Raw genomic sequence first — 19,314 nt, forward strand, 5'->3', positions numbered from 1 at the left:
TCGGTTTACAGCTGTTATTATTTATTTGCTCATTTGTCAAACAGCCATCAGTACAGTCATGCTCCGTTGTAGCAGCACAGCATTCAAGTTAAGGAGGCAGTAAAGTTTCAGGTACCACTTTTCTTTCTGAACTACATAAAATTTACTTTTTTAAAGCAAATAAAGAAACGGTGCTACACCAAATCCCGCTCATACACTGCCATTGAGCGCATTCGTTAGAACAACACACCCAAGTTACACCGGTGACACCCAGGTGGTTACGGACTCCATCGTGGCATTACTTACCAACATGCACTGGGGAGAGAGGGAGAAACTGGAACCAAAATTATTTTAATCTTTTGCTAGTTTCAGCCGCAAAGCATTTCTTTGAAAATGTCTTATACTTGAGCAGATCTGCAGTATGCAGCCGAGACCAAGAAACAAGGAAGAAAATATGATTAGAAGGAAGATGCATAAGAAACACAGATGCCGAGCCCACGAGGCTGGGTCCTACCACCCTTCACTCTCATCCCTCTTCTTTAAAGACACTGAGACGGAGGATGGGAAGTGCAGGAAGGGGGTGACCAACTCACTGAAAATCTGGATTTATTTTCCCCCAAAGTTTATCCCATTCATGCACGTCGACACACTATTCTCTGTGAGAAAAACAGCCCGAGGGGAAGCTCCCTCCCTGCAGTTTTCAAGCCGGCTGCAGACTGGGGTCATACAGCACAATTCTGAGAACAGAGATGGCTTTTAAGCCCCATGGACTAACCAAGAAAAAGAAACACTCCACGCTAATGTGGTTTCTCAGGGGGTCTGAGATCTGAGCCCTGTTTAATCTGGCAATATGCGGACACCCTCATCATTTAGAACACCACTGCTGCGGCCTTTCCAGCAGAGAGGCTGGCCCAGGCAGTGGCTGCAGGGTGGGAGATCAGGCCCAGCAGCATCTGCTGTAAGCCAGGCCCCCAAGCTGGAGTCGCCCAGGCTCACGGGCCCAGCGCGGCTGCTGCCAGTGCTCCCCACAACAGCTGCTCTCTCGCTAGGGAACAGCGCCCAGCTAAGAAATGCTCGTTTGCCACATTACTCACGGCAAGGTACAAAGCAGCTGCTCTGGCTATCGGCAGCAAGGCGTCTGTTGGAGGAGTCTCATCGCTGCTCAGCTGTTAGACACACAGTTAGTCACTAGGTAAGTGGTTTCTTCTCAGGGTTTTGAACGAGCCAACAAATCCCTTCTTCATTTGTGTGGTACTAATACAAGTAACATACAGATCACACTTAAGAGCAGTAAGCAGCTACATGCAAACAGGCTTAAGAGTGAAAGGGTAGGTATAAGCAACAGTGCAAACTCTAAGCCAGCACGCTGCTGGGAAAAGTTACTGCAGTCCACGAGAAGGAATGTCAGAGAGAAGAGGAAAGCTGGAGAGTCCACGTGTGCCATTCCCCAGTACCCTGCGTATGTCACAAACTAAGCCCGGAACTGGCAGTGGCAGAGGAGGTCTGTCACGGAGAACCAGTTTCAGTGGAGCCAGAAGCAACAGACTCAAAGGTTTAAGCAGCAGCAGTTCAGATTTTCAGCCGGCAATGTAGTCACTGCATTTTGTCTCTGTTTTAAATTAAGACATCTTGGGCCCTAGTCCCAGTGTCTGCATTTGCATCTGGCTCCTACAAAAATAACAGGAGTTCTTTCCTAGACCTCAAGGTTTGACCCTTCCCCACCCCAGACTCTGAGCCACGTACCAACACTTGTAAAATGATCTGCATGTGACACATGTGACAGTTTGAGAGCCAGCAACAGAAGGATAAATATTCTTCATCGTAATATAAATATGCTGTAGAAGATCTCAACAAGGGCAAAGTGCTTTTTTTTCTTAATTAAAACAAAATAAAAACCTAAATATGACTTTCTCAACCACAACAGAAGGTTCAACTCCTAAAACATCTGAATAATCTAAATTACACTTAAACTGACATTAAAGTGATCCAGGCAGAGTGCTCAGTCCTTTGGGACTCGGAAGTTATCCTTCTCTTTTCTGATGGCCCCCATTGTTCGGACGGGGTCGGTCTCCCCAGCGTGCTGCTGAACCGTCTTCTCCCTGCCAGGAGGGAATACCAGGGACAGTAAATGCAGAGACTGCAAGATAAAATCTCATCTATGAAGTCACTACTATCACGTTTCTCCTGCATGAAGGGAAAACGTTGCACTTAGAGATCACAGACTCAGGGCTTTGGCACAGGCTTATCAGCTCCCCTGGTTTAAACGCTCATTGGCAAGAGGAAATTGCAAACACTCTTATGCCTTGAACAGCATCTTTTGCTGTGAGTGTCTGCCAAACTCCGCTTGATGAAGGAACGTAATTACACAATGAAGCTTGTTCTGTCTCTTGAGTCAGGGTTTTCAGCACTGGCAGAGACGCTCACCACAACCCTTCAAATTTCACTGTAGCAAGCTGCTGCCAGGACAGCGAGTATATTTTAAGGAGGGTCTTGAGGGCATCAGAACAGGAATATGTGAGCCAGGAGAGCAAATCCCACTTATGGCTCTTTCTTTAGAGACCTCCTCCTTCCCACAACCCCCCCCCTCCAAACACAAGGACCATTCCCACACCCGCATCTCCATACCTCACTCGCATGAAGGGGTTGTACGTAAACTCTTCTGCAATGGTGGAGGGTATGGTTGGCTCACCGCTGTCATACTTTGCCTGTAATAAGGGAGAGATTTCTGCTTAATGAAGAATGTTTTGGTGAACAAGAAACATCCTGTATATTAACCGTGCGGGGTTAGAGCTGCGCCTAACTGCCTGAGCTCCTCCTCACACCAAGCCCTTCCCAGGGCCATGCAAACAGCCAGACAGACAAGCACTGAGGTACACACAGAGAAAGCTGGGACAGTGCTGACCCTCCCAGACAGACATGGACGTCAGCCTGTAATTATACCAAGAAGTTTCCAGGGAGGGTCACATCTCCACCAGCCAGTAAACTGTCTTCTCTGGGCCACACACAAACCCTATTCCCAAACACATCACTCCCCTGGACGAACAACATACTGCAGCTCCTGGATCTTAACTCCCTTCCCTCGGCCTCTCTTTCTCCTCAACATGGCCTCCTCTCCTCTAACTCCTCAGAGAGGCTCTGCCTCCATGAAAGTATCAAGCCTAGGGAAAGGATGAACCTGCTTACCTTGGCCCAGGCAAGCTTTTCCTGGATATTGACATTATTGGGTTCAACATGTCGAGCAAACTTGAGGTTGTTGATCGTGTATTCGTGACCGCAGTAAACTCTCTAGAAAAAGAAATGGAAGAGTGATACCAGGTAACTCTGACGGTAGAAAGGTGGAGTGCCAGGTACCATCATCAATGTTATGGTACAGCAGGAACAACAGAGTCAACCCTCCAGGACGCACGACACTCTCCACCGGAGACACGCACAGGAGAAGTGCCAGGAGTTTTCAGACAGTACTATCTGCCAATTTAACGGCAAGCCTGATGAAAGAGCCCAGGCAGCCCAGCTCGCCAGCCTTTGTTTTAATAAGCAGACCCTACTCTTTCCCCACAAAGCACAAACATTTTTGGGGTAGGCATTTCCTTCCCAGAGGACTCCAGCTATTCAGCATCAAAGACAATTCCTGATGCAATCATTCATTCCTTCAACACCATGAGAAATTCTCTCTTTGAAGAGTATTATTAGGAAGACAGTTTTCTTTGATGTCTATACCAGTTTCTGGTTGGTTAAATTAACAAAAGGAGAGGGCCATACCGTTTGGGGGTCCAAGCTGCCCAAAATCTCAATCAGCGCTCTGTACATTTCCTCTGGCGTTCCCTCGAAGAATTTCCCACAACCAGCCACAAACAGCGTGTCCCCTGTAAGGGAGGTGTGACACGGCATCAGGACCTGAAAGACTCCTCACACCAAAGCATCAGCACACGGTCCCCGAGGGCTCAGTCCTGCCATTGCTGTCCTTGCTGCAGCTCACCCAAAGGCACAGGGAGAACCAGGCTGTACTTGCTGCCCCACATGGGCTCAGTGATACATAAACCCACACAGCAAACGCAACTTCTAATGCAGGAAACCCCACAGCCTTGCCAGGCAAACCATGCCAGCACTTCCCTGTCTGTGGGTAGTCTGCTGTCCCCTCTTTTCCTCTCTAGAGTGGACAAGGAACACTTATTCTCTTTGCTATGAAGCTGAACAAAGATGAGTCGCCTCTGCATTTTCTACCCAGTGCTCCCTAAAAATCTTGCTTAAGCCATTACTTCTTCCATGCAGCAGCTTGTGCAAGCTCTAGAGAATGCCCGTCGGGAGAGGGATGACGTGGCAGCCTGGGGAGACTGTGCACAGTCTCAGGGAAGGGGGAACCCTACTCTCCAAAACAGGATCCAGAAGCTGGCTACCAGAGACAGAGCCCTCTCCTACTCCCCGATTTTCTCTTCTCTCAGTTTTGTTACAGACATGAGTACAGATATATGGAAAAGCAACAAGTTTTGGAATCAGCCACAGTTTGGCCTGAGACAGTAAACCAACAGCTCTTGTTTCAAGGAAGAAAATGCTACGTGTAGGACTCATCCAGGGCTCGCTCTTGATGTTGCTTGCAGGGTGTCCAGCAATGGTTTACAAACCCAGAGCGGTTTCACCAGTTCCACCTATAACTACTACTTGGTAAGGGGGCAAGATGTGGATGCTAACCAGCTGCACTGGCAGTAAGGAATGGATGCACATCCAGAGTCAGGAGCACACAGGCAGAGGGGTAGCTTATTTCTTTGCAACACAGACTGCCGGCAAGGTAACCTCCCAACTCCTCACCTGTAAAAACAGCAGGTGGCTCGGAGCTATTTGGCTTAGTCACATAATAACAGATGTGTCCAGAAGTGTGACACGGCGTACAGAGGCATTTCACATTAAGAGATCCCACCTGAGAAGAAGGCAGAAGACTAGAGCTTAAGCTACTGTTTGCTAGCATTTGTACGGTTAGAAAAGAATTGCAGCTATTACATTGGTCTAGTAGTCCTACAGACAAATTCTCACATAGCCGGGCAGTAAACATCAGCTCTGCTCCTGGGAGAGTCCAGCAAGAGAGTTTTATGGCAGGAACTTGGAAAGGAGCTGTTTCCTCCTAGCAGGTGTTGCGACAAAGAGAAATGCCAGATTCTTTCATTTACATGCAGAGTGACTCGGCGTCTGGTTGGCAGCAAGAGCAAACAGATCCAGAGCAACACAAAATCCTAAACAAAGTTAATCAAGTGTAAAAAGCTCCAAACAAAAATGAAGCTGAAAGGGAAGAAGCGGATGACACTTACAAAAAGGGAAGGATTAAACACATTTATGAGGCCAAGCGGATGTTTCCCCCACAGCCCTAATTTGCACACCTTCCCATGTATTTCTGTACTCCCTTCTTTACTGCTGCCCCCCAAAAGTGCACCTCAAGACTAGCAACGACATTCATGCCAGCCTGCACATTTCACAGCAGTTTATGTCATCTGCCAGCTCGTCTGTAAACAAACAGGTAGGTTCCAATAAGTTTTGCTGCATCAGCTCTGGAAAAGCAATGCAGGCAGCTAGCACTGCTGGCCCAGTTCCTCTTCACCCTGTATTCCAGCCTTCGTTCAGAGGGCCACTTGAGTTTGTTCAGTGCTAACGAGGCTCTAAGCAGAGCACAAGCCCTGTCCTTTTTTCTGACCACCCCAGTTAAGGTGGCTGTCAAGGAGCACATGGACACCCAGCGTGCCCCAGGCAATGCAGGTGTCTGAGCCATGCCAATGTTCTCATCAATGAAGTATCACCGGTCAAAACAAGACAGAGGAGATATGGTTCACAGGGCTGGAAAAGGGCAAAAGGTGTACTTAAAACTATCAACTACATCCAAGAGATGTTAAAAGGTAAAAGAGCTGTGACCACAGTATTAACTCAAGTGGGACCACACTGGTCGAGCTCTACAGCTGTGACACAAACAGGAGATGCCCCCAGCCAAATCCTGCAGCTCACTCCCTTTACCTTGAGTGATGTAAGGTGAGACACTTTCTGTGTCAGTGCTCCGACTCTGCTGTCTCCCCCGTATACACGCAACCCCGTCTCCATCTTTACAAGCTTCTCATTTCCTCCAGCATGGTCCCTGAAAGGTCACAGAAATGGATTTGGGTAGGGATGAAATTTATCATAACTCATATTGCAATGGTGACCTCCAGGTCATCATTTCTGATCAACTATTCTCCCAGTATCTAACACTGTCCTCATATCAAAGGACATGCCACATCAACATGCGTGGATATTTCTCCAGTAACCAGGGCGGTGAGAGAGGGGAACAACCCCTTGCAAGTCCATACCTAGTTGGGAAACACCAGCCTTAGGGGCTCACAGTCAACTCTCCAGTAACTAGGACAGGAAGAGACTGGGACAACTGGCATATGTGTAATTCAGTGTCCCACAAGACACAGTGGAGCAGGCACACAGATATCCACACAGCTCAGCATTTGCTTGCAGCGCTGGTCCTGCCAGATCAGGGCTGGCTCTCCAACCACAGAGGTGGCTCCACCATGACCCATGGGAGAGGTTACTCAGGTTCAGTACTGCACAGTTGCAAAACATTCATTGTTAGGTCCCTGGCAGAGTTAATCTGCAACACAGGTAATCCTCCCACAAGAGCTGACTGTGAGCAATATGCCTTACAGATATGTCCCAGCAGCACAGTGCGAGTGTGCTCCCTCCCACACTCCACAGCTACCTTCACACACATTTATTTCACCCTCCACCTAGAATTCATCAGCACTTTAAAGGTTAAGGGCACCGACACACAGAGCTTGCAGTCTAGGCAATGCATCCGTTCACAGCAAGCCCAAGGGAACACTTCCTGAGCTCTGATCCTTCTCCTCACACCTAAGCTCCTGCTCAGAGAAGACCAATTTGATCCAGAAAAGCAACAATTCTTGGCTGCTTGTGTTTAAGCAGAGGGAAGAGGAATCCCACTACAGCAGATAGTTACCAGTGATGATGTGTGGTCAGGACAGTCGTCAGCTTCACGCCGTGCTTTTTGACTGCATCCAAAACCTGCAGGCACAGGGCACAGCAAGAGCATTACAACTCACATGAAATGACTTAATAACACCTGGCATAACCTGGACACAACTGCTCTAAGGTTTGAGAGTGACACACCAACAACTCCACAGAGCTCATCCCTCTCTGAGCTGTAGTTACAGATCAGGACGTGAGGTCTCTGATCCAGTTAGCCATGACTAAGCCCTCAGTCCCATTTCCTCTTTTCTACCCTACATCAAAAGAAGGGCAAAAAACAAAGTCAGGTCAATAACCCTTGAAGTCAGGGACAAGTTGACTGAGCCCAGAAGCAGACTGCCTGTGAAGCCCTGTCCGTACTTATGCATTAAGCAGTATTTCCTGCCTTTCCCCCATGCCTGAGTCAGCATGTGACTAATTCTGTTGTGGATGTGGCAACCTGGAAGGATCTCCCAGACCGGCAGCAGTGAGCACCCTGCTCACAGGAGCAGCAGACAGCATTACCTTCTGGGGCTGCACGGGATCAACTATTGCAGCCTCCTTCGTTTCCTCATCTATGAGGAGGTACATGTAGTTGTCTGTGAGGGCTGGAAGTAATTCCACCTTCATGTCGGCTTGTGTGAACGTCTTCGACTTCCTCCGCTCGTGTTCTGTGTGCAGGAAGACAGCTCGCAGCTGTGCTGGACCTGGGGACGCCAGAACAGTCAAACCGCAGGTTAGCCCAGGGAGGGGAACAAGTGGGACGGAGCACAGCAGGTCCCCCAGCCCACAGCCCCAGAGAAGGAAGGGTATGGACAGCCCAACCTGCCTCCTTCAGAGGAAGAGGAGAGAGGCCACCACAGCACAAAGCCTTAGTGCCTGGCTGTGTCACCTTGTGTCCCACAGCACAGGAGGCTCTTGGTGCCCTACAGCTGCACCAAAGAGGGACGAGACACTTTGCTCCCAGAGATGTGCTCGTGCAGGGAAAGCGCTGTACCTCAACTGAAGAGAAGATTTCCAGGGGCAGGAAAGAAGAGCGGAGAGGAAACAGCTGGACAAAGGTCAGTCTGGCACAGTGACTTTGCAAAAAAAGTACAAAAGGCCATGTTACAGCCAAAAGACAAAAAAGCAGGGATTAAAAAAAATAAAAAAGGAAAACCACAGAAATACACACACTGCTACAACAGAAATATCTGGCTCATTACTTGGGGAAATCACATCCTGCATGGAGAGAGGACAGGCTCTTTGCGTGGAAGGCAAGGCTCCCAGGCTGGCCAGGTACCAGGCACACACTGTGTGCGGGTTTCTTGCTCATGGGCTACCTTGATGCAACAGTAGTGCTTCTCTGTTTGCTTTCGGTTAAATGTTTAATCAGATTCAAGAAGTAAATCTAATTCCAGATGCAAATAATCTGAGCTCCAGTGTTCAACTCACAGATACGCAGTTCTTAAAGAAACAACCAAGCCCTAAGAGGGTCTGCCATAAAAAAAAAAAACCCAAGCAAACAAAACAAAACAAAAACCACAAAGAGGACAAAGTCTTCCATTGCTGGGGCCCTGCAACACGGGGCTGGGTCCATACACATGCAGGGAAAGAGGCATCAATCTCTGCAAGTCAGAAATCAGTTGTCCTCACGCTCAAGGCCCTCGCACACCACTGAAGGTGACTGAGTTGGTCTGAACTGTGCTGGCTCAGTCCCTGTTTCATCTTGCACCACAGACTCTCTCCCTAAGGCTCCCAACGCTCAGTGCTTGGTCACCTTCATCAGTGCCCAAGGGAGGGGTGACCAGGTTCGTAATCAACCTGCCCCACTCTCCCAAAACAGGTCAGTCCTGCCCACCCCTGATAAGAGCCTGCTTTGGAGATAAGAGGCCCCACAGACTGGCTGCAGCCAACAGGAACAGCCCCCCTGCAGCTCCACAGACCAACGGGACCAAGAAGGCTGGGAAACCGAGACCCAGGTTCTGACGGGGGCACGCAGACAGCTGCTGCAAACCCAGCGCCAGGGCAGCGGGAGCTCTAAGGCCCCTCTGCTACAACTGTCCTGCCCAGAACTTTTTCTTCTCCTACTTCCACCATCTCATTTGCTTAAGACAGAAGGGAGATAAGGAGGGGAGATGGTAGTAAAATTAAACACAGTGCTGTAAAGAAAACCCCAAGGCACGACAGTGTAGGCATGCACTGGGTATTTGGTGGTAAGGGCACACAGTATTGAGAAAAGCATCCATACCTGCTGAGCGTTCCTCTGGAACAGAAGAATCCTTTCAAAAAAAGAACAAAACAAAACAAAAACCCCTTACTATTCCTTGATAGGAAAAAATAAATAAAAATCAATTACTCTCTAACTGCTCCCTAACATGAAGCACTTTTTCAATGCTATCAGTCACAAGAGCTATATATGCTGCATGTTTGTTAGCATGCTAGACACTAACTAGAAAAAAAAAAAACAAAAACAAACAAAAGAAAACACAACCTTAACTTCAAGTCAAAGGAATTATTTACATACTTAAAATGTTTTCTTCCTATGAACCATTTCTAACCTTGGCCATGATCCCAAAGCCTCTTTGCATGTTTAATTCACAATTCTTGCAAAACAACAAACAAGCTACACCGCAGAAGGAAACGTTTTCTAAAATGTAATTTAAACAAAGGAATGCGAAAACATCCACAAAATATGAAACTAATACTGAATTCCCATCTGCAACTAAGCGGCACCTTTCCAGCCTGCCTGCTCGGCGAGCAGACCGGCAGCGCTCCCACGCACGCCCGGCACTGCTCCTACGAGAAGGGTGTTCTCAGACCCAATTCTGCTCACGGGAGCTCCCCAAGCGATACAGAACCTCTGCCCTGGCGCAGGACTAACACAGATTGTTTCAGGATCACTGTAACACACGCAGGTCTGCTCCAAAATGCCCAGTGACTTCATTTTCACTCAGTTTTGTAATGCATGCCTCCTGACTTCATGCCTGAAGCAGAGAGGACTGGCGAGGGCAGAACACCAGCAGCTTTTGAATCACACGCTTCAGCTTTCTGGGACAGTTTATTAGTGCAGCTTGAGTCGTCAAAAGGAAAGGGTTTGCAGATGGGAAGTGTTATCACATAAATGCATACATGCTAGAGACTGAAGGCAAGCAGGCAGTAGCACAGTGTAAAAAGTAGGTTCCCTCAGAAAAGGGGTGCTTCATACATTTTCTCTTTAGCATTTTATTTTACTCTTTTTCTTACAGAAGAGTGTCAAATTCCTACTTCAAACATGGCTGTCACTCAAAAATGACTGTACACACATAGCCAGATGAACATCCCTGCCTTGACTCAGAAGAAGAAACACTACATTCACTCTTTACATACTCTGCACGCAGATATTTTTTGGATACCCAGAGAGTTTGTGGCTCCACACAATACCAAGCCAGCTGGTCCACAAACCCAGGGCAACTCCCACTCCTGCTTGACTTGCCCACCTGGCACACGCTGCCGGCGGCACAGCCATGCGCAGCCAGTGTGGACAGGACACACACCCACCTACTGGTGTAGCAAAGCCTGTATGGAAGGTGCAGCACCCACCCTGCCACCTGGGGAACTCAGGAGCTGGTAGTAACTCGGTTTGACATACTTGTTCCCATCAGGGTTTCCAAGTCTGGCAGTTAACTCCAACGGACCCTTGGTTGTTAAAGCCAGGTCTTAAAATTGCAGTGATGCAAAAGGCCTCTAATAAGACTTCCCAGAGATGCTGTGAAGCTAAAGCACAAGCTGTCGTCTAAGGAGATACTTTCAGAATTTAGGCCCTAAATTTAAATGCAGAGCTTACGCAGTTTTGGTTTTGTTTTTTGTTTACATTGCAAATACAGTCTACCACCCCTCAAATCCAGTTTAAATGCTAGCCCCTGTCCCCCAAGCCCCGCTTACAGAGCAATAACCAGCGCTTTGGCAGCCCAGAAACTCCCCAGGAGCCTCCCAGATGGGTTATCGATGTGAAAAGCCACCGACAGAGCCAGGCTCCAGCTGAGCAGATACTGACCTACTTGGGGCTGTGAGTCAGCTTAAAAACCTCGGCGCACCCCTGAGCCGGGAAACGAAAAGAGAAAAACCACCATCAAACTTCCAAGCTGCCAGACGGGCTGAACCCCGCCGCCACCCCCAAGGTCGGCCACCCACGGCCGGGTGCCCGCAGCCGCCCGGCTCCCTGCGGGTCCCGGCTCCCTGCGGGGGCACAGCACCCCCCTCCCAGCCCCGGGTCCCTGCTGCACAGGGGGCACCGCACGCCGCCCCCGGCCCGCTCCCAGCTGCAAGGAGGTCACTACGCAGCCCCCAGCCCTGCTGCAAGGGGACATCCCCACCGCGCCCCACGCCACGGCCCTGCTGCCCGGGGACGCGGCCCGGTCCCCCGCGGCCCGGCCCGGCGGCAGAGGAGGGCGCTGCCCGTCCCCGCAGCTCCTACCGGGGTGCAGCCCCGGCGCCGGGCGAGCCGCGCCGCCCGCTCCACGTACCGGCTCGGAGCAGGGCCCCAGCTCCCAGGACGGCCAGGGCGGTGCCGAGGCCCCGCCAGCCCCCGCCGAGCATGGTGCGGCGCGCCCCGCCCGGTGCCCAGGCCCGGCCCGGTTTACCTTTGCTCCCCGCCCTGCGGCCCGCCCCGGGGAGGCGGGCGGCGGCGGCCGGCAGGGCCCGGCCCCTGCCCCGGGCCCGGCCCGGCGTGCGGCGGGGGCGGTGCTGCGCCCGCCCGGCCCCCTCCTTCCCACCCCGCCGCTCTCGGCACGCCCGGGCCTAACGATTTGCGAACCCGGGTAAGGAGGCGGGGGGCAGGCGGCTGCGCCGGGCAATCCGCGGCGGGCAGGGAGCGGGAGGGAGGCAGGAAGGAGGGGCGGCGGCGGCAGCGCGGCTCCGGGCCCGGCAAGGACGCCCCAAGGGCGCCCGCCGTCCCCGGGGAAGGAGACCCGGCGGTGCCATGGCCTCCTCCAAGCCCTTGGCCCGCTTCTGGGAGTGGGGCAGGAACATCATCTGCGTGGGGCGCAACTACGCCGAGCACGCCAAGGAGATGGGGAGCGCGCTGCCCCGGGAGCCCCTCTTCTTCCTCAAGCCTTCCTCGGCCTACGTGCGCGAAGGCTCGCCCATCCTCCGGCCCTACTACTGCAACAACCTGCACCACGAAGTGGAGCTGGGGGTGGTGATCGGGAAGAGAGCCCAGGCCGTCTCCCAGGAGGCTGCCATGGAGCACGTGGCGGGCTACGCTCTCTGCTTGGACATGACGGCCAGGGACACCCAGGAGGAGTGCAAAAAGAAAGGTCTGCCCTGGACCTTGGCCAAGGGCTTTGGTTCGTCATGCCCGGTCAGTGACTTCGTGCCCAAGGAGAAGGTACCAGACCCTCACAAGCTCAAGATCTGGCTCAAGGTGAACGGAAAGCTGAGGCAGGAGGGGGAGACCTCCTCAATGATCTTCTCCATCCCTTACCTGATCAGCTACATCAGCGAAATATTCACCCTGGAAGAAGGGGACTTGATTCTGACAGGGTCTCCCGAAGGAGTTGGGTCTGTGCAGGCCAACGATGAGATAGAGGCTGGGATAAGCGACATCCTCTCCATGCGGTTTAAGGTGGCGCAGCAAACTCGAGGATCCTAACCAGGAGCTGGGCTGGGACCCTGTCTGCATTGGAAGAGACTCTTTTGGGAACATCTGGTGAACAAAGAGACGCACAAGCTCTCCTGTTAAACACTTACCTGGCCCTAGTGTCTAATGGACTGTCATGCATCAAAGGCATGTAACCCATGAGCTCGAAAGGCATCTGACTAAAACAGCCCTGTTTCCATGGAGGCTTCAGCCTCCTGCGAGGCCATGAACCTGGAGTCTGAGCCAGCTTGGGGCAGATGGTTAATACCCAAACCGTACCTTGGAACTGTTGATGGAGACGGTGTGCCGGACAGCTGGGGAGGGGAGCTGGGCTGGCTGCCACTGTGTGTGCTCTTCTGTTCTGCTGATTCTTTGAGCTTTGCCAGTGTGTTGCCTTAAAATAAAAATTAAAAAACTAAACCATTAAAATGGTGACGTAGGAGATAAAGCTCACCCATGCTATGTAAAATCAAAGATGTGTGTGTAGCAGTAAATCAAGAATTACAGCTTCAGAAAGAATTTCTCTCCTTGGGGTGTTCTACAGTAGAAAGATGTTTGCTTTTTCGATTAGTTTCACGACTCCTCCGTGCGTTTTTCAAATGTACGAATTAAATGAGGATTGCTTTCCCTCCCACTCCAAGGGGCGTAATGCAGCAGGAAGTGTGCCAGATGCTTGGCAGATTTTTTTCCTAAACTGAGCTTTAAATATGCTTCTAAAAGTAAAATCATAAAAAAGATCAAGAATAAAGCAGCTCATTGGTAAAGATCACCAGTAAACTTGTCTTTACTTTTACTGATTTAAATATATTTTTAATAAAAATCTAACTGCAGCAATTGCCATTACTTACACAATGTACTGCAACAGTTGGAGGTTTTGACTATTTCCAGCTGTTAAAAAGCCGTGCTGTGTGACTTTTCCCGTTTCCAAACTCCAGCTGATCTAACACTCTCTACCACTTTGCACGACAGCAAGTTCTCTTTCAATTCAAGGGAGTGACAAAGTTGTAAAATATAATTTAAAAAACCCTCCCCCCCCAAACATCAAAACTTACTGTTTCAAAGGTTGCACAGAACTGTCTAATTTCTAACAAAAACAGATGGATTTTTTTTTTTTTTTACATACGTGCAAGCACCAAAGTTAAAGGCTTCCATTTTTTGGAGCCAGATCTTAATAACCACTAGGAAAAGTTTTATTTTAAAAAGTGCATTTGGAGAGTCTTACGGAGAAAATTACTGTAGCCCAAAGACAGGCACCTCTCTGAAAGAGCAGCATGGTCCAGGATACTGCAAATCGTATGGTAAAGAGAAAGCAGAACATGTTGCAGGAGGAAAACAGACATTTTTCTATCAACTTGCTTCTCCAGCTGCATGCATCTGCAGCACACCACTGCGCACCCGTACACCACCTGCGCTGGGTACCAGCCCTGCAAATATGCACACGTTTCATTCCACTGTATTTTGACTTGACATAAACCACGTGTAAAAGTTCTTTGTATGATGAGGCCTAAATGCTGTGGACATAATTCAGATTTCACCTAGAGGAAGCCCAAAGAACTGAGGCCAACTGAAACAAGCATTCAGCCATTGCACCTGAACAGAACCAGCCCCTGGCTCGTAGAAGTCAAAATGCTCCTTGATTTAAGCCTGCCTGTCAGCGGGGAAGCTGTGATCTCAATTTGTTGCAACCCCACGAGCTGGGCCGGGCAGAGAAGTCAGGCCAACAGAGCCGGGCTGAGCAGGGAAGTTAGGGTGAGTAATTCTGAAAGAGGAAAGATTAAATTCACTTTCTGTCCTGTTTCCATTCCTTCGTGCCTGTCAAACATTACCATCTATGGCAACAGCAACAATGCATCATTTGTAGTTTGGTCTTCAGCACTGTGTGCTGATTGCTGAGCTAAGTTGTGATTAAACTTAATGGAAACATTCACTTCAACATTTTCCAGCCATAATAGCTAATACTCTGAAGTTGATTATTGCTGCAACAGGAGAGACACAGCGTCCCAACACTGGCAACATTTTTTTGTGCAGTTAGTCCATTGTTCCCACTCACATGAATAGGGAGATGCAATCTCGGGAGTACTGCTTGTCAAAATTCACTGTTTCTGTAGCTTCCTTTCTTGCTTTAGCAGGTAGGTAGTGAACCAGGGGTGATCCCAGTTCCAAAAGGCGTTCTAGCCTAACAAATACTTTGCAAGAGAAGTGGCATCTTCCCACCACTTGAAATAGGCCAACTCCCAATATGCTCAGTAGCAAAGACAACAGCTGCAGGGGAAGCCAAGGACAAAAATAGATTTTAAAATAGGAAAAAATATATGAAGAAGGGGAAAATGTACATACCTAGGTTCTTTATGTTCAGCTAACGGCAACTATCCTGGTGAAAAAGAGTCCTTTCTTCTCTGCTGCTTACAGTCTTAGCTTGATTGGTTGTTTGTGAGAGGTCTCCGGTAATTGATTACTCCGTTCTAATAAGACTCAGTCTGCCCTAGAGAAAAGCAGCCTTGCAAACATCATGGCTATCATCAAGCCTCTGCAGTTGCCAGAAGTTCCGTGTTTGGATTCACCAACGTACACCACAAACCCAGGCAGTATTTCAAATGGGTCTTTATTTTTTGAATAACACGAAAGTAGCAGGGCAGTTGAAAACACAGAAGCTCAAGAGATCTGTCTTATACTATTTGTTCTTTCTGATTTTCTCAAATATATTCTAACCTGAGCGAAGAAAGCTTCCCTTCCCCTTGTAAGGGGTTGAATTCACTAGAACTAACTTTTCTTAAGCTGTACTTTTTAAAGTACAATCACCCGAAAAAGATCAACCCAGAAGCCCACTTACAGGTATTAGTAATACGTATTCATTCTTCACCATCAGAATATACTTAGCAAAATACAATGACAACAGCATTCTACCTCTAATGATACAGTGAAGAAAGTCTTTTTCCTATCTGTTATTAATAGTGTAATCTCTTATTTCCAGTCTCTTTTCCCAACAAGCTCTGACTGGCCTCTGCAGGGTCTGACAGTTTGCATGAAAGAACATTCACTTTCAGTCTGGTTCTCCAACTGGGTGACAAAGTAACCTGTAAAAATAATTAACGGTCTTTGTTTTCACTGCTCTATAGGACTTTGAAATATACAATTTTCAAATATCATACAGCATTTTTAATTGACAGATTTGGTTATACATATTTTACATTATTTTATGTATGAGTAGACACATTTTATGCTAGATACCTGTCACTACTGAGTAAAACACTTTCATTTTTTCCTGGAAATAGAGGCAGAGGGTGGGGGAGATGGGAGAGTTAGAACAGTTTTGCCAAGAAGGGCAAGTTTATAAAAGGGAGTCAGTTTAGAGTTGTCCTAGAACACACGGTTCTACGAAAAGGGAATCCAGTCCAGTATATAGCATGCAATGAAAAAAGTAAAGAACACTGCAAGTAATGGCAGATCTTTTATCAATTTTTCCAGGTGCGTTAATCTAATATTGTTATTGCTTTAAGGGGAATTGCAGATTTTAGATGTACCTAAATAATCACATTATTTCCAAAAATACAGGTAACTAAGAAATATACTTGGGTAACCTCATCTACTGTACAATCTATTGCATATGTTGACTAGGCCTTGCAAACTGATAGTTATAACTTTATTCATTATAAACCTACAGCCATAGAAGTCAGCGACTAAATCATGTATACATGCTTTTGAAATATCAGCTCCTTAATCAGTATTGGCTCGGTGCAATTTGTGTCTTTCACAGTTTGCCTGAAAGAGGCCTGTATATCTATCTGATCCTGCAGAGACATCCCCTAATGTTGAAATTATGGCAAAGACTATTTACTTGGAATATTCAGAATATTTACAAAAACTAATCCTTATTTTTAAAAGCTCAGCAGAACTGACATGGAATTTTTCATCACTAAATGTACTGTCGAATGGGAAACAGACACTGTTTTAAATTATCAGTAAATACTGACTTTAAAATAAATCTTGCTTCGTTCCAAAAGAAGTTGCCATTTCAATGCAGTTTTCTTGTCTTCTGTTAGAGTGAGGAACTCATGGACCTGTTAATAACAGGGCATAACAGAACACTTCTTCAGCATATAATTGTAACAACATCTCCACAACAAAATGATAATGAAAAGAGCATCTTATGCATTTTTTAATACATTTCTAAGCTGTATTTTACCTCTTTAACATAGTTTTTCGTGTAATATGTGTACCAAAATGGTCAGATTAAGCAGAATAAATTGCAGGGTGTTTGAAAATCAAAATTAAGGAATTGCAACCATGTTCTCAGAAAAGTGTAAATTAATTAAAATAAAGCAGTATTCTGAATAGGATATTCACTCTTACATTCAACACATTTCTTCTTATTAGCAGCTACTGACTTCTAACTTTTGGCTTGTTAAAAAGCTGTACGTGTGTTTTCATATCCATATGCAATTTTTTTAACCGGTGTACACACACATATACAAAGGACATTTACATATATTTGTAATTTTCATCAAGCTTCACAGCTCAGATCAAATAAGAACAACCTCATTTATTTCTACTTACTGTGCAGCCTAATGTTTCCTCAGCTACACAGTCAGACAGGTAACAAGAATAAAGAGTGCCTGTGTGATCTGTCAGATCAACGAGTATGTCAAAGCTTGTGAAAGTTGACTTTAAATTTGAAGAGACGTCACTGCAGAAAGTGCATGTGTTTGACATTTCATTCACTATAAAACGGCATATTGAACTGAAACATAAGAAGACAATTAACGCATATATGCAATTCCTTCTTGTTTGAGACTATTTTCTAGACTGAGATTTCCCAAGAGACTTTTCATCCTTAAAAAAATTCTTCATCTTCTAAACTCTTAAGTCTGTCTGAGACAAAATGGCCTCTTTCTTCTTTTCTCTTCTAGGACCAGAAAGAGCAAATCCTTCATAAAGCCAACTCCTCTTCCTTGCTACTTCTGGAAGTCTACACAACAGGAATCCACATGGCATCCCCCAGAGGACTTTCATTCCTTGTCTGGAACTAGACTAAAATATTGTTCTATCTAATTTGGGTCAGGGGAAGAAGGACAAGCACTTTTTAATACAAATTTAAAACAGGCAGTTGCTTACCATCTGTTGCGAATAACTTTAGATGCATTATCATCAATGTCCAGTGTAGAAATGTAGCCATAAATAATGCCATAGACTGGTTGAAGTTTCCCATCGCTCTGTAAAGCTTTTTCTTTCAGCTGTTGCACACTATAAACATCAACTATAGTCTCCACTAAAAGTTTAAAAGACATGTTAAGTGCATCTGAGAAAGAAACAATGCAGAAGAGGAAAACCAAAATGGATCTTAAGGTAATAAAAAGGAGAGGATTTGATCTAAAGCACCAGAAAAGCCCCTCTCGCCTTCCCTTAGAAGTACGCTTATATTCGGAGGCAAAAAATAAAACAAAAGGGGACTCAAATCAGGAAGATATCTAATTTTTAACTTTTGTATCTCCTAAAATGAGTTTTTGACAAAAACTTTCCCTCTGCATTTCTCATGCTTATTCAAGACAGAAAGGACATGCCAGACAGGCCGCAAGTTGGCATAGTCACCAACCCTGAAGGTACGTAAGTGATAATATACGGGGTAGCCCCAGTAACAACAGTCCAAACTTCAAGTACTCAGCCAGATGGCTATACCTTAGTTTTGTTTCTATGAACACACGGAGCCAGAACTTGATATTTCAGCTGCACTATGAAACTACAGTATATAGTTACATAAAATCAAAGTGTTTGGATCCATGCTTACAGTTAATGGATTCTTTCGACTGCTCCTCCATTTTATCATGCAAAGCCCCTAACTGTGCACTCTCTTTCATGAAGCTGAAGAGAACATTTGCTTCTGCTGTTTCTTGAAAACATATTTTTAAAAGTTATTAATATACGTAGCATATAAAAATAACAGCATAATTATATTTTACAACTTCTTGTTCTGGCAGCACCAACACGTTGTCTCTTGGAATTAACCAAGAGATGTTTTTCTCTTTTTCACTTTACCTGTTAGTCGCACACGGAATATATGAAGGCTGCTCAGATAAAATTAAAAAAAAAAAAAAAAAAAAAGGGTAGAAGCAAGGAGCTTTCTGAGGCAAGCAGGCAGAATAAATCAGCCCTCCAATAGATTCATTCATGCATTCTAGCCTATAATGATTGCTAATACCAAAGCAATACTTCAACAGCTCTTACCTGGATTAGTTGTAATGATGGTTTTTGATATCACAGTTGCAGTCATGCAGTTCCTAAATTTGTCAAAATTTATTCTCACATCTGATGCAAATATAACTGTAAGAAAAAAAAACACCTCTTACTGTAGAGTAAGTATAATGTTAAGAACTACAGTAAAAACATTTAAAAAATAGAGTATTATACCTGTTTCTCGTGGGATCCAAGTCTGTGCAAGCTGGATAGATTCATTATCCCAACTAAATTAAAAAAAAGTTAATGTATCAAAACATTTTTGAAACAGCACTCAAACTGTTTAGTATTAAACTACTGAATAATATAATTAAATTGGTCAAAGGGGACACAACTCCTTTGTTGCATGCAAAGAAAGTGCCACATATATCCACAGGCATCTAGTTTGCAGCCAGCCAGGATGCTTTAGGTACGGTCTAATACAGGCCCCATTTTATCCCATGCCAAACAGGGTTAAGTAAAGGGCTATTAGATTGTTCAAAATTATTAAATGCAGAGTATACCTGGAAAAATACTGTGTGTAT

General features: G+C 46.6%; 3 protein-coding genes and 1 long non-coding RNA gene across 22 annotated transcripts in view; 2 read left to right on the forward strand and 2 right to left on the reverse strand.

Moving 5' to 3' along the window:
• On the reverse strand, positions 1–11,703 carry HAGH (hydroxyacylglutathione hydrolase). Of its 19 annotated transcripts, none has more exons than XM_074599374.1 (12): positions 11,565–11,702; positions 10,979–11,020; positions 9,194–9,224; positions 7,961–8,042; positions 7,489–7,670; positions 6,956–7,020; positions 5,971–6,088; positions 4,783–4,891; positions 3,739–3,842; positions 3,163–3,264; positions 2,605–2,684; positions 1–2,078 (listed from the first exon to the last, which is right to left on the reverse strand). In XM_074599374.1, exons 5-12 carry the CDS (start codon positions 7,591–7,593, stop codon positions 1,979–1,981), a joined length of 783 nt encoding a protein of 260 aa, XP_074455475.1. In that variant the 5' UTR covers positions 7,594–7,670; positions 7,961–8,042; positions 9,194–9,224; positions 10,979–11,020; positions 11,565–11,702; the 3' UTR covers positions 1–1,978. The 19 variants fall into 19 exon arrangements, with proteins under 19 accessions (XP_074455475.1, XP_074455473.1, XP_074455477.1 ...); XM_074599372.1 differs by having other exon boundaries at positions 11,448–11,582; XM_074599376.1 differs by having other exon boundaries at positions 10,867–11,020; positions 11,448–11,582.
• LOC141748039 (uncharacterized) overlaps positions 11,653–19,314 on the forward strand; it is a 9,688-nt gene continuing 2,026 nt past the window's right edge. The window contains exons 1-2 of the long non-coding RNA XR_012588883.1: positions 11,653–11,741; positions 17,470–18,159. This is a non-coding gene — a long non-coding RNA (uncharacterized LOC141748039). The remainder of the gene's footprint in view (positions 11,742–17,469; positions 18,160–19,314) is intronic.
• Positions 11,903–13,331, forward strand: FAHD1 (fumarylacetoacetate hydrolase domain containing 1). Its single transcript, XM_074599389.1, has one exon. The coding sequence runs from the start codon at positions 11,903–11,905 to the stop codon at positions 12,572–12,574; it is 672 nt and encodes a 223-aa protein (XP_074455490.1). The 3' UTR covers positions 12,575–13,331.
• The window catches only part of MEIOB (meiosis specific with OB-fold), a 13,797-nt gene continuing 9,930 nt past the window's right edge, over positions 15,448–19,314 (reverse strand). The window contains exons 7-13 of the mRNA XM_074599390.1: positions 18,965–19,017; positions 18,782–18,877; positions 18,345–18,446; positions 17,675–17,828; positions 17,117–17,300; positions 16,534–16,620; positions 15,448–15,636 (exon numbers count right to left, since the gene is read on the reverse strand). Of these exons, the coding sequence (XP_074455491.1) occupies positions 15,508–15,636; positions 16,534–16,620; positions 17,117–17,300; positions 17,675–17,828; positions 18,345–18,446; positions 18,782–18,877; positions 18,965–19,017 (805 nt within the window). The 3' untranslated portion in view covers positions 15,448–15,507. The remainder of the gene's footprint in view (positions 15,637–16,533; positions 16,621–17,116; positions 17,301–17,674; positions 17,829–18,344; positions 18,447–18,781; positions 18,878–18,964; positions 19,018–19,314) is intronic.

This window comes from Larus michahellis, chromosome 8, assembly GCF_964199755.1.
Source record: "Larus michahellis chromosome 8, bLarMic1.1, whole genome shotgun sequence".
NCBI lineage: Eukaryota > Metazoa > Chordata > Aves > Charadriiformes > Laridae > Larus > Larus michahellis.